At 41.6% G+C, this 15,206-nt stretch overlaps 1 protein-coding gene across 1 annotated transcript; it reads left to right on the plus strand.

Moving 5' to 3' along the window:
* The first annotated feature begins 636 nt into the window (after positions 1–636).
* ccnq (cyclin Q) lies at positions 637–8,030 on the plus strand. The gene is made up of 6 exons (XM_088082639.1): positions 637–797; positions 888–1,068; positions 1,854–2,037; positions 3,050–3,182; positions 4,146–4,364; positions 6,656–8,030. Exons 2-6 carry the CDS (start codon positions 927–929, stop codon positions 6,743–6,745), a joined length of 768 nt encoding a protein of 255 aa, XP_087938765.1. The 5' UTR covers positions 637–797; positions 888–926; the 3' UTR covers positions 6,746–8,030.
* The last annotated feature ends 7,176 nt before the right edge of the window (positions 8,031–15,206 follow it).

Raw genomic sequence — 15,206 nt, forward strand, 5'->3', positions numbered from 1 at the left:
CACAGGTTAAAAAATAAACAAATATACAAATATACGTAACAAACAAACTCAATCCTAACGAACTACCAAATTAACCTATTTAAAGGACCATGAAAAGCGCCCAATAAACAAAATGGATATTAATAATAATCGTTTTCTTCCTCTTCTTTTTCTTCTTTATTTTTCATTGTTATTATCATCATTATAAGAACACATTTGATAGATGAGTTTATGGATTGTTTTTGTAGTTACAAAAACCAATTTGAAAATTCGTTGTATCGATCGCTCCATACCCCGTGACCTCTTATGATAATTTAAGTAATAATAATAATAATAATAATAATAATAATAATAATAATAATAATAATAATAATAAGTAGTAGTAGTAGTAGTAGTAGTAGTAGTGGTGGTGGTAATCTAATTTCTACTTTGAAAGTTGTAACCATACGTTTTAAGGAAGGTTAATTTTAACATGGACCGACTTTGAAGAAGAAAGCATATCATGTTTAGATATCTTCCTTAAGTATGATTTCATTTTCTTACACAGCCTCTATTTAAATGTAGTTTTGCGAATTGCACGGCGTACTCTGTGTCAGTTGCCCTCTCTTCGCAAACTACATTTATTTTGGAATGTTAACCGGAAGTTGTATTATTTATCTTCCGGTAACATTTGCGCCTCAAAAATATGGAGGCAAGGGATGCTAGTAGCAGCGGTAGCAAGAAATTGGACCGAAGTTCGCCATCCCGCAAACTTTTTGTTGACTAATTTAAGACTTTACACTATTCCCGCCGTAACATAACTCTGCAGCCGCTGCTAGGTGAGTTTACATGGAGTTAGAATGAAACTCTGAATCCACTTAACTAACTAAAGCTAACTAAGCTAGCTGCCCCCTTGTTGACCCTCGCAGACTGTCTGCTGTGATTCTCCTGCTGATGCTACATGAGCCATGGAGCCTCCGTCCCCCCGGTTACCCCCCGCCAGAGACGGACCGCTGCTGCCGGCGGCCAGGAGAGTCTCCGGCGGGGAAGCAGAGATCGACCGGGACATTAAAACACACTTTCGCGTGTGTCGCTTCATAATTGAGACAGGTAACTCACAGGGCAGTGCGTGAAAACAGCATTCACCAGCATAAATAGTGTAACATTACATATCCAAGGGGAAAGAGATGAAAACTTATGTATGGTAAAAATAAATAAATAATAATAATAATAAAGTAAAAATAAATAATCGGTAAAATTAGGAGTTACTATCAGTCAGAATAATGAGATTGTATTTTTTCTTGTACAACAGACTTGTATGACAAAATTGCTATGTCACAATTTTGATTTAGTCAGTCAACATATTGATTATGTTGATTTGATTCTAATTATGATTTTTTTTTTCTTGTCTTTGTGGAAATGGGCTTTCATAATAATGATTTACATGTTGTGCTGCTGTAAAATTTAGTATAGTCATCAACAATTGCCTGGTCCTTTCTGTCTAATATTGAGAGAATACTGAATTTATCAATTTAATGCTTGTTTTTTGGGTTTGTTTAAAAAAAAAATCTTTTAGGTCATTTTCTAAATTCTCCATGTATCTGATCCACCAAACAGCACTTACTCAGCTGTATCTCTAGCCTCTGCACTGTTGATTGTTTACTGCTTTTGGTGAAGGAAGACTGTAATGATATTTAGCAATTTAAAAATTGGTGCCCAGATTATCAGGGTATATTCAAACTTCCTAAATAAATGTATAAATCTGCACTATATTACAATAGATGGCAACACATCAATATGTGTTAATGGATTTGTCAAAGCTCATCAAACACCGCATTTGAGTTTGAAATGAGTGTGCCTTAAAAGAGTCGCCCACCTCATCCTTCCTCGCTCAGGAGTGAAGTTGGGTATGCGCTCGGTGCCCGTGGCCACAGCGTGTGTATTGTACCATCGTTTCTTTGAACGCGCCAGCATTCATGCGTATGAACCCTACCTGGTGGCCATGAGCTGTGTGTACCTGGCTGGCAAAGTGGAGGAGCAGCACATCAGGACCCGTGACATCATCAACGTAAGCCACAGGTAATGTGCTTGATCAAGAGTGGATACTGTCTGCATTAAACACTGATCTATGGCATTTTTCAATCAAATTTTCAGCAAACTATATAATTGAAGTCCCATAGGAAAGATGGCAGGTACAAAGCTCTCACATGGAAACACAGTCAGTTTTTAGATATTGATGTTACTTGAGAACTTAAGGTTGTTTTCTCGTCTTTCTGACATCCCTTGTCTTCTGTGAAGACATTTCATTAAATACAATAATGTCATTAATTTTTGGTTGAAACGTAGTGTATACCTGGACTGTGTGGCCAATGTGCTGAATTGTTGCTAAATTATTGTCAGTGATGAGTAGAATGGGAATTCCTGGATATTAAATATCAATCATGTGTTCAGTGTTTTTATATCTCCTCAAAAGCACTTAATTAATGCTAGAACTGGGAGACAGAAGTGAACATTATTTATTTATTTATTTACCAAATTCCCTCTGTGATGTGATAAGATTGTAGGAATAACTATTGGTGCTTTGAAAATTCAATTTTTGACCAATAATCCTTAGTAATATAGATATAATGACGAAGTGGGTAAAGGCAAATATTAAAACAGACAACCCTTCCCCCACAAAAAAACAAATTGACAATAATTAAAATGAAGAGAAAAGAGAAGAAACAATGTGCTCTTTTGATTTTGGGGTGAAATGTTCCTTTAACTACGTCATTGGATATGTTACTTCAGTACAATTAAAGGCAACAATTTTGCGTGATCAATTAATTGTTTAAATAATTTTTCATAGCATTTTTTTTTATTGCTGACAATTGAACATCTTCAAGAACTGTTGGACAGAGCGGGACATCAAAACTTGTCATATTGGACTCCGGGAACTTGTGATGAACATTTTGCACAGTTGATTAATAAAGTGCTTAATGGATTAATTAATGTGAACAATTGATAAATAGATGAAAAGAATGTTATGTATCATGATTCTAAGTGGTCATCTAGAACGCTCCCTGACCTCCACCGCCCTCTCTCCTCGCAGGTATTTCAACAGTGGCAGTGCTCCTCTAGAATGTGACAAGGAGTTCTGGGATTTGAGGGACAGCGTGGTGCAGTGCGAGCTCCTCATCCTCCGACAGCTCAACTTCCACGTCTCTTTTGAGCACCCTCACAAGGTAGGTGTGTGTGCGTGTGTGTGTTTGTGCACGTGTTCCTGTCTCCTTCTATTTAGTGTCGAGCATCGCTGTCTGTCGCTGTTACTGTCTGATGTTGTCATGGTTGTCCAAAAGTGTTTGTGTGTAGAGTCGCTGTGTGATCATGGTCAAAGAAGTGTTTTCAGATATTAGTTAAAAATGCTGGGTCATTTTCTTCAGCTGATCTGATATCCTTAACACTTAGGGACCGTTTAGATATTTTATGTTCTTTTCATTCTATTTTTTTATTTTTTTTTTTTTTTAATTTTGGCTGTGTTCATGCATTTGGGATGTTTTTGTTTAATCTTGGAATTTCCAGCTCAGCTCTTAGAGCTAGTCTAAAATACACTGAGTAATATAAATTATTACATTCAGACTGTTAAGTGTAAAAAATGCTTCATTGAAACCTATTCAAACTTTTGATCCCACAGCCATCAAAACATAAAAACACGCAATGTATTATTTCTGGGTGTCATTCTGGGCGTTTGCTTTGGAATTTATAACTTTTACTATTTTCCACCTGATGATGTCATTTTTTTAGTGAGAGAAAAACGAGAAAAACGAGTAAAATAGTTTTCTTTAGGAATTCAACTTAAGATGGGGTGGGTAATTGATATACAAATTATCATTCTGTGGGTGAATTATTCCATTAAGTCCTGCTTAAAATAGGCTATTTTTTTCTTGTTACACTTTAACTTAACAGTTGAGCTTTTGCATTTGTGATACATTTGCAGGGATATTTGACTTTATTTTGACTGCTTTCTTACATTATAAGTAGGCATTTTGAGTTTAAAGGAATACTTTGGTTGAATTTCTGAAGAAAAATCATTCATTTGTTCATCATTAATTTGTTGCCTAAATGAGAGCAACAAAACTGAATTGTTCTTTGACCCAAACAAAGGATATATAATTAACAGGATTTTATGGTATATTTTTTCTCTCCAGTATTTACTCCACTACCTGTTGTCTGTGAAGTCGCTCGTGAACCGCCATGCTTGGTCTCGAACCCCAGTCACTGAGACTTCCTGGGCGTTGCTCAGAGACTGTTACCATGGACCCATGTGCATCCGCCACGCACCTCAACACATTGCCATAGCAACGCTGCACCTGGCTCTAAACAGCTACGGCGTGGAGCTGCCTGTTGGGGAGAAAGAGTGGTGGCAGGTGCGTGTTCACTCATTTTGATTGACGTCTCTGTCATTCCAATATTAGCTGAGTTGAAATGTAATTTGATGAGTCAGCACTGAAAGTGGTTGAACTCTCCGTTGAAAGCATTGAAGCCGTACCCAAACTTTACGCAACAAAAGCAGCTGAAATTTTAGTTAAAGCAGCGTAAGCAGTAAGCGTTGGGTAGTTAGCAGCAGTTAGACTATTACAAATAAATTGAAGTGTCAGTTAAAGTGTAGAGACTGAAAGCCGTTGAACTGTCAGTTTAAGAATGAGGCTGAGTGTCCATATGGCATTTTTAGTCCTGGCAGAAAAGTGCTGTCATTTTGCTGGGGACACCTGCACTTTTCTGAACATTCAATTCAATTTTAACTAGTGGCCACGCAAAAAAGTCAAATTGCTCTGAAAAAAGACACTCGGTGTAGTGCCTTATCTCTAGGTGGTACGTGTGTGTGGCCGCATGCATAGTTGTAAAAAGCGCCAACTTAATCAAAAATTATTTGTCTCTTAACATTAACTACCGTATTTTTTTTCCCCGAAATGATGTCTAATAATTGTCCAAAGAAAGCGAATGGACTTTACCTCTCTACTAATGGGACAATCATTTGGCCAAGGGGTGGGAGATATATCGGATATACAGGAGGTATTGCGGCTTGTTCCATGTACGATATATTAAATGACTATACTGCAAACTTCGAGTATAAATTGTCACATTGTTTTTGTCAGGGATTGGCATTTGGGTTCTTTTGCTCTGTCCTGCAGCTCTCTGTAACAACTCACAAAATATGATACAGAGAGCTGTTAGCATGTTTCCAGCTGGCAGCGGATAAATCCTCATACTGTGGTTACAATTTAATTGTTTACTAATGCTAACATCCAGCTGTTGACCAGAAGATTCAAGTCCACATTAAAAACACTTTCGGCCCAAGATGAGTGAGGTCCTCAAAAATAAAAGCACTGTGGGTCCTGCTTTGATTTATTTAATTATAATTATACTTTTTAAATTTCATTATAAAAGTATTTTATTTAACTTCCTTATAAATATATATATATATTTTTAAAGATATTTTTTGGCCGTTTTTGCCTTTAATTGATAGGACAGCACAAGTGTGAAGGGGGGAGAGAGAGGTGGGGTGACATGCAGCAAAGGGCCGAGGCTGGAATCGAACCCGCAGTCGCTGTAGTGCCAGCTCTATCCACTGAGCCACCAGGCGCCCTGTGTGTTCAACTTTTTTATGACAGTAGCTACTTGATTTAACTTCATTGTAACTGCAGTTCATTCAGTAATTTTGTATTTTAGTTTTTAGTAAGTAACAGTTAAAAGGATATTTGAAAATATCAAGATATAGATTGTGTATTGTGATATAGTCTTAAAATATCGCATAATTATTTTAAAGCCATATCGCTCAGACTGATTGAAAACTAACTTTGTTTTTTCTTGCAACTTGCAAAATACACTCAAAGTAATGTAAGTAAGGTATCCTGGTTTGAGCCATTGCCGCTGCCTCTTCTGTTATCAGCAGCATTGGCAAAGAGAGGCACGGTGGAGGCCGCTTTGGTGTGTGGAGTTTGTGATGGTTCAGCTTGATCAATATACAGCAAAACCTGCATGCTAACCATTTCCTCTATTTTAAGATACAACCCATTCTATTTAGCCACATTATGAGAATATACGAGGTGGATTTCATGCAGCCTGATGTGTACAGGCACTGTGGAGTTGCACCCTGCTTTCACCTATTTAAAATACAAAACATCTGTGTTTTTGGGCTGCAGCAGTGACTGCTCACTGTATGAAAGCACCTGCAGGGCTCATTTATGCTTAATGTTAGATACATATACGGACGGAGCCCCCTGTCAGTACTCTACGTTTACTTTGTCTGTATTTTTGCATTTTTCTGAAAGCTTACCGGAACAAATGAAACAATGCAGTATCACCTCACCAGTGTCGTCTGCTTTTAGGGTCACACCAAGTGTACCACCGTGCACTTAAACCAAAGTCACGTTTCCACCGTCAGGATCGTCCAGCTCCAGCCTGTCTTAAGAGCAAAACTGGCTCCATTTATTGGAAGTATTTAGAGCTGTGATGTTCTAAGTCAGTGTATCCAAATGCAAATGGAGAAAGTCAGGTTTTGTTATGGTTTTCTGCTTCAGTCCTCAAGGCAATGAAATCTAGGTCGTTTGAAATGGTGTGTGGCACTTTGATGTCCACTGTTTATTGAGGCCAGGTGTGGAGCTCATGTCTGTGTCTGTGTCTGTGTCTGTGTGTATGTGTGTGTATGTGTGTGTAGGTGCTGTGTGCCGACGTGACCAAAGCAGACATCGATGCTGTGATCTCTGACCTTCTTCAGCTCTATGACATGGAGGCCAAGTGTGTATAAAGGACACATGTACACGATCCACTCATGGGAGTTGTTCTGTGTGGGCTTTTTTTCTTTTACTTGTGTGTGTTTCTGTTTGACATGAGAATATGTGTGTTTGTCATCCTGCTCGTGTTAGTGTCAGGGTTCAGGTGCGTTTGTGTACTTGTGTTACTGTGTGTGTTTGTGTGACAGAGAGGAACACTCGGTATTGCCCCAGATAGTCTGTGAGTTGTGATGAAAACACAGCTGCACTACGGACTCCTGCCACCACGGGGAGACATTTCTCTGGTCTCTGATCACTCAGCCCTGCAGAATACTGATGTACTCTGGAATATATCATCAGCACCAGGTTCCTCAACACACATGCCAGCCTTCAGCACCAGAAATGTCTTCACACTCCTCATTTAACAGGTTTTAACTGCATGTTCCACTGAATGAATTTGATGGGAAAAATCCAAAGTTCATCACCCAGTTGTTATCAATCAATCAATCAATCAATCAATCAATAATTCCAACAGATCCGTAAAAATGCAAGGAAATGGTGTATGCAATTTTGATATGTATTATTGAGTGGCATAATCCTTACACATTTCTGCACTGGCATAATACTAGACAACAATAAATATGGAGTTGGGGTTAAGTTTTGATCATCTGATTAGAATGCAAATCCCTTGCTGCATAAATCTCCATATTCAAGAATTTTTTGTACTGTATACATTACTTTATTATGATACAGAACTGGTTTTGACATTGCTTGATATCTTATAAAAACTGTAATTAAATGTCAGTGAATTGCCCTAATCATTTCTCTATTATAAGTGTTAAAATGCCATGGTGATTATAGTGGGATATTTGACTGCTCAAGTTATTTAAGGGGAACACAGCCAAAATGAAAAATCCCATTATGTTGTTTCTATGGTCTAGGAAAGTTCAATGAATTCGTGTGAACACGAGCTTCTCTCTCTCAATGCCAGAAATGTAGAAATGTAACAATCAGCTGAGGTCTCAAACTTGTGATGCCATCTAGTACAAAGTCTGGAGCTGCATCATAGACAGTGACATGGGGACTGATTTTATGGACCCACAGGATGTTTGTTTTCTTTTTTCATATAATGAGCTTTATTTTATTGTATTTCTCAGGTCTGAAGCAGAAAATGTTCCCATATATACTCAGAACATTCCCCTGACTGCTCTGTGTCATCTACAACATCTTTCAACATTCATATGGCAGGTTTCCATCATAGATTTGTGCAAAACTTTAGCGTTATTTTTGAAATATTGATAAAACACAATTGTGAGATGATGTTTTTTCATTGAATCATGTTATGCGATTTCTCCTCTTGCCATAACATTCCAAGAAGCATGGTGATGGATGTTGAAATATTTGCAGGTTTATTTCTGTTGCAGCCAACGCATTAGCCATCATTATTTCCAATCCAAGGCCACGTAGGCGTGTTATGCGAGCATTAATGGAAAGGCAAGCCCCTTATATGTGGGAGAGGCCACATATTTTCTTTTTTGCGTATATACATGACAAGACCATAGAAATAACGTGTATGAATTTTGAAAATGCCAGTAGTTCCCCTTTAAGTCGTGTGTGTTTTTAGTGCTGAGATATTTTAAGGAATTAATTTAAAAAAAAAAGAAATTTAAATTAACTCTACCGACCTTGACCTATCCTGTTTCTAGGATATGTCTGGTGGTATTCTGCATTTTCTTCATGTCAAAATGACACATTGATGGACCACTTGGTTTCTTTTGGTTACATGTTCACCCCAAAATCAGAATTCCATATTTTTCCTCCTTCCTTTAGTGCTATTTATTAATCCAGATAGTTTTGGTGTGAGTTGCAGAGTGTTGGAGATATCAGCCATAGAGATGTCTGTCTTTTCACGCAACCGCATGTCTCTCTCCAGAAATCATGACCCGATTAACTCAAGATAATCCACAGACCTTGTTTTATGCAGTTTCATGTAGGAAATACTTTCTTTCTTCCAAACAACACATGCCAGCTGTATCACAATTTTGTTTCAACTGCTGTGTGTCAAATTTGCTAAAGGAAATGCATTCAAGTCCAAGGTCTTTGAAACAATATGGAAATTGTTCATGGACTTCTTAAAAAATAATCCTAAGGAGGATTCTTCAATATAAGAGCTCTGTTCTGAGTAATGACATAGGTAAAAAGTAAGGTGTGGACAAACTTTACACCATAAGGCTATTAGTTTATATATATATATATATATATATATATATATATATATAGATATATATATATATATATATATATATATATATATATATATATATATATATATATATATATATATATATATATATTTATAAAAACTAATATGTAATATGTGTATATTTTGTTTTGTTGCTTGTGTAATTTTCTCAGTATGCATGTCTGTTTATGTATGTGTAATTAATTAATTCTAACTTTTTTATTTCAGACACGCAGAATGGTCCAAAGCATCAAAAAGAAAAAGACAGCCTAACAAACAAACAAAAAAAAGAAAATGCTACAGATCATCATTCAATTAAAAAAAAACAGTTCCAATGCAGACTATCTTGCCAATGTACCTAGTGAATATATGTTTTTTTTCTTCTCCTTTGATCATGTTTTTGTATGTCTGACATACAAGCAGATACAAAGAGTACAAATACAACTGATATTACAAAAAATCACATGTAGGCTGTTTTTTAGGGATTTGTTGATGATAAGAAAAAATGTAACTCTCCACTCGATGCTCACTTATAGATACATTTAAAATGAGCCCATCTGTGAACACATCAGTGTGAAACTGTGTGACGGCCCAGGGCTTAAAGCTGAGAGCTAGCTCTGATTCTGTAACACAATCGGCCTGAGTGCGGCGTGAAAACAAAGTTTGATGCTACATGTGGTCCTGAATTTTTCATAGTCAGAATGTTTCCAGGGGAATGTAAAGATATGTCACACTGCCAGCTGTGTGGTGGAGTGGTGAAAACTCAGCCAGCAGTGCTATTCATCATCAAAAAAATGTTTGATTGCATCTGTCAGCTGACGAGAATACTGATAAAGGTTGCTCTGATTTCTCTTTACTGTATAATGCTTTTCAGATGATATTTTTAGAAGAGGAGTGCTTTGGCTTACTTACCTTTTTGGAAAATCAGGTCTGTCTGTCTGTCTGTGTGTGTGTGTGTGTGTGTGTGTGTCTGTGTGTCCAGGATAAAGTAGTCACATGATCAACACTGACACATCTGAGTCTGTCTTTGTCTTTCCTTCTCTGGCGTCTCACTCCTCATGCAACCTGCCTGTCCTCAAGGAACAGGAGACATTAGGTGCATCCCAGTAGCATCACGTGTCATCCAGTATAGCTCTTCCTGACACATTCTCTCCCACCTCATCTGTCACTCTCCACTAACCCCAGTTTTATGCCCTCCCTCACGTAGCTACTGGGGAAAAATCTGTCTGTCTTTCTTTTAGCTGCTCTCCCTTTGCTCTGTTCCTATCACTCTCTTTCTGCCTTTTTTTTCTCTCCATCCCATCCCCATCTGCATCTCCCTTAACCCTTTAACACCTGGATTGGCATCAGTCCTCTTGTGCTGAATTCAGATTCCTTTTACTAGCATTTCAACTTCTGAAACTTGTTTTAGTTTCTTTCAAAAACACCGAAAAAACACATGAGCAACTTGGCCAGAAATGTCACGCAGGCTGCAAAAAATAAAAAACTGCAAAAGGTTAAAAAGGAAATGATCTGAATATGAGGTGAGAAAGATTATCAGATTGTTTCAAAAATGAGGAGAAAATGTCCATCCATCCATCCATCCATTTTCTAGCGCTTATCTGGGGTCGTGGGGGCAGCAGCCTAAGCAGGGAAGCTCAGACTTCCCTCTCCATGGCCACTTCGTCCAACTCTTCCAGGGGGATCCTGAGGCGTTCCCAAGCCAGATGAGAGACATAGTCTCTCCAGCATGTCCTGGGTCTTCCCCAGGGTCTCCTTCTGGTGGGACGTGCCCTGAACACCTCACCAGGGAGGCGTCTGGGAGGCATCCTAATTAGATGCCTGAGCCACCTCATCTGGCTCTTCTCAACACGGAGGAGCAGTGGCTCTACTCCGAGCTCCTCCCCGATGACAGAGCTTCTCACCCTATCTCTAAGGGAGAGCCCAGCCACCCTATGGAGGAAGCCCATTCGGCCGCATGTACCCGCGATCTCGTTCTTTAGGTCACTACCCAAAGCTCATGACCATAGGTGAGGGTAGGAACGAAGATCGACCGGTAAATCGAGAGCTTTGCCTGACGGCTCAGCTCCCTCTTCACCATGACAGATTGGTGCAGAGTCCACGTAACTGCAGACGCCGCACCGATCTGCCTGTCGATCTCCCGCTCCATCCTTCCCTCACTTGTGAACAGGACCCCGGGGTATTTAAACTCCTCCACTTGGGGCAGGGTCTCTTCCCAATCTGGAGAGGGCATTCCACCCTTTTCCAACTGAGAAGCATGGCCTCGGATTTGGAGGTGCTGATTCTCATCCCGGCTGCTTCACAATCAGCTGCGAACCGATCCAGTGAGAGCTGAAGGTCACGGCCTGATGAAGCCAACAGAGATGGGAGAGCCAACCCCCGAGTCCCCAGGCCCTGCTTCCTCACTGGAAGGCGTGCCGGTGGGATTGAGGAGGTCTTCGAAGTATTCCTTCCACCGATCCACAACGTCCCGAGTCGAGGTCAGCAGCGCACCGCCCCCACCATACACAGTGTTGACAGAGCACTGCTTCCCCCTCCTGAGATGCCAGATGGTGGTGCAGAACCTCTTTGAAGCCGTGCGGAAGTTATTCTCCATGGCCTCACCAAACTCCTCCCAAGCCTGGGTTTTCGCCTCAGTGATCGCCGTAGCTGCACTCCGCTTGGCTGCTGGTACCTGTCTGCTGCCTCCAGAGTCCCACATGCCAAGAAAGCCTGAAAGGACTCCTTCTTCAGCTTGACGGCACCCCTCACCGCAGGTGTCCACCAACGGGTTCGGGTGTTGCCGCCACGACAGGCACCAACCACATTACGGCCACAGCATTGATCGACCGCCTCAACAATGGAGGCACGGAACATGGCCCACTCAGACTCCTCGCCTTCCCTGGGACATGGTCGATGCTTTCCCAGAGGTGAGAGTTGAAGATCCTTCTGACGGGAGACTGCCAGACGTTCCCAGCAGACCCTCACAATGTGTTTGGGTCTGCCAGGTCTGACCAGCGTCCTCCCTGAGCAAACTCAGCTCCACCGCTCTCTTCACCCGAGTGTCCAAGACATGCGGCCACAAGTATGAGAACACAACTACAAAGTCGATCATCGACCTGCGGCCTAGGGTGTCCTGGTGCCAAGTGCACATATGAACACCCTTATGCCTGAACATGGTGTTAATTATGGTACGGGTTCAGATCGATCACACCCTTCCAGGTCTCACTGTCGCTGCCAATGTGAGCGTTGGAAGTCCCCTAGCAGAATGAAGAAATCCTCGGAGGGAGCACTATCCAGCAACCCCTCTAAGGACTCCGGAAAGGGTGGATACTCCAACATACAGGCACTGAACCAGGGGGCAATAAGTATTGCCACCTCTGCCCGGCGCCTCTCACCAGTGGCAGCTCCAGAGTGGAAGAGAGTCCAACCCCTCTCGAGAAGACTGGTTCCGGAGCCCATGCCATGTGTCGAGGTGAGGCTGGCTATATCTAGTCGGAACTTCTCAACCTCGCGCACCAGCTCAGGCTCCTTCCCTATCAGTGAGGTGACATTCCACATCCCTAGAGCTAGCTTCTGCAGCCAAGGATTGGACTGCCAAGGTCCCTGCCTTGGTGGTGAGTTCACAGGAAGGAGGTCCCACGTTGCCTCTTCGAGCTGTGCCCGGCCTGCATTTTTTTAAACACTTGCTAGAGGTCATTTAATTTCTTGTTTTCGCTCCCTGATTTTTAGTATTTTTCTTCTAACTTTTAAATAAATGTCTTGATAATTTTGGACCATTTCTTAAGTTGCTCGACACCAAATTATGCCAATTTGCTTAGGTTTCAAAGGGTTAACCCTCCATCTCCCTTTCTCACCCTCTCCCCACTTTCTTTTCTTCTCACCTTCTCTCCCCTGTCTCCCCTCTCCTTATCTGTGTCTCCTCCCTTTTTCTTTCCCTTCTCCCTATCTCTCCTCCTCCCTCTGTCTCCCTAATGTTATATTAATAATGGAGAGGGTGCATGTTCAGCCAGACTTCATGAATTAACCATCACATGGGAAGAGGGAAAGGAGTTGGAGGAGTAGGGAAAAGGAGAGTGACATGGATGGATGAGAGTTGGAGAGGGCAAGGCAAGGATAGAAGGATGGGTCAGGAGAAAAAGGAGGTGAAGAGGGAAAACGGCAAGTGAGACAGGAGGAAGGGGGGCTTATCTTTGTATCACACTTCAACACTCTCCAGCCTGCTCTGATCCCCTCTCCTCTCCGCTGCATGCTTCTGATCTGCTTACACATCACTTCAGCCTTTGCTCTGGACGCCGGGGGAAGTCAGAAGGTCACACACACACGACCAGCTGCGTGTGTGTGTCTGCGTGCGCATGTGTGTTTATATCAAAATGACAGTTTGGGATGTTAATGTTATATCAGGCCTGCAGTCTAGGAGCTGAGTGCCCTTGAACTGATAAAAGCTCTGCAGCCTTCAGCCTCAGACCTATTAGACATCAACCAAGCGCTCCTAAACACTCTAAATGCCTAATGCATAGACAGTAGATTTAAGGAAGGGTGCGTGCGTGCGTGCGTGTGTGTGTGTGTGTGTGTGTGTGTGTGTGTGTGTGTGTGTGTGTGTGTGTGTGTCTGTGTGTGTGTGTGTGTGTGTGTGTGTGTGTGTGTGTGTGTGTGTTTGCATGCTTTTAGTATTTAGGGAGGGTGCAAAAGGACAAGCTACATGATTCATAGTCCATGTGAACACTGAGATGAACCGATGGATGGGTCAGCAGACAAACAAAGCCATCAAACCATCAGTCACAAGTCTATGAAGACCTTTCAAAATGCACCCCGTCTTACCGGCAACATTAATGGTACAGTTCACCCCACATCCTCTTCCCTGTAGTGCCATTTATCAGTCTAGACAGTTTTGGTGTGAGTTGCTGAGTTTGGGAGATATCAGCCATAGAGATGTCTGCTTTCTCTCTAATATAATGGAAATGGATGGCGCTTGGCATGGGGTGCCTACAGCGCCAAAAAAAAAAGAAACATTTGAAAAATTTCAGCAATGGCTGTTTCCAGTAATCATGACCCAGGTCCTTGCTGTGAGCAGCTTTGTGTGGGAACTATTTTCTTTCTACTGAGCTACACCCACCAACTGTATCTCCGCGCAGAAGGAAACATGCATCTACTAATGGATGAGAGACTCATGCACATTTCAGTGCATGTATACATTGAGGTTGTCCGTCTCAGCTGACCTGTAAAGTTAAAAGCCTACCTAGCTAGCTAAACTAGCAGTAAATGTATGTAATGTTTAAATGTTATGCTGTCACCAGCTGTTGGCGGGTGTAAGTTGATAGAAAGAAAATAGTGCATTCTGCCAGCTCACTTTGCACCTAGGAACTATTTTCTTTCCACGAAACCACACCCACCAATGGTATTGCCACACAGAAGGAAGTGTGCAGCTACTCATGGATGAAAAGCTCATGTTGGTGACAGTGTAAGATTTAAACATTAATGGTGTCCACCTCAGCTGAGCTGTAACATCAGCTTGCTCAGTGGTGCTATGTGAGCTGGCGGTACGCATGTTTTTTTTTAAGATTATATTTTTGGGATTTTTCCCTTTATTGATAGGACAGTTGTAGAATGACAGGAAATGTGGGAGAGAGAGGGGGAATGATACGCAGCAAAGGACTGGAATCGAACCCGGGTCACTGCAAAGGCCTCAGCACATGGGGCGCACAATCTTGCAGGTGAGCTCGAAGCTGCCCCAACACTTTTGTTTTTTACACCAAATTACACCCACCAACTTTATCACCACAGAAGGAAGTGTGCATCTACTGATTGACGTGAATCTCGTGCTTGTGACAGCATAAAATATTAATACCCCCCCTTCTCGCCTGAGCTTGAATTTTAGCCAGCCCAGTGGTGCCAGGTGAGCTAGCAGTAGAGGCAATCTAGCTTCTGTGTGTGATAAAGTTGGCGGGTGTATTGCGGTTAAAGAACATAGTGCATCCACTGCTAGCCCACCTGGCATCACTGAGCTAGCTTAAGTTACAGCTTAAGCTGTCACGGGGCGACCTCTAGCTCACGTGCTAGAGTGTTGGCACCATATGCTGAGGCCTTTGCTGCAGCCTGGGTTCCCATCCAGCCTGTGGCCCTTTGCTGCATGTCATTCCCCCTCTCTCTCACATTTCCTGTCATTCTACAGCTGTCCTATCAATAAAGGGAAAAATCCCCCAAACATAATCTAAAAAACCCCCCAACCATGTCACCATGCAGAAGGAAGCGGCATCTACTACTAGCTCAGTCAG

Source organism: Plectropomus leopardus, chromosome 9 (assembly GCF_026936395.1).
Source record: "Plectropomus leopardus strain MGB_pleo_1.0 chromosome 9, ASM2693639v1, whole genome shotgun sequence".
Classification (NCBI taxonomy): Eukaryota; Metazoa; Chordata; class Actinopteri; order Perciformes; family Serranidae; genus Plectropomus; species Plectropomus leopardus.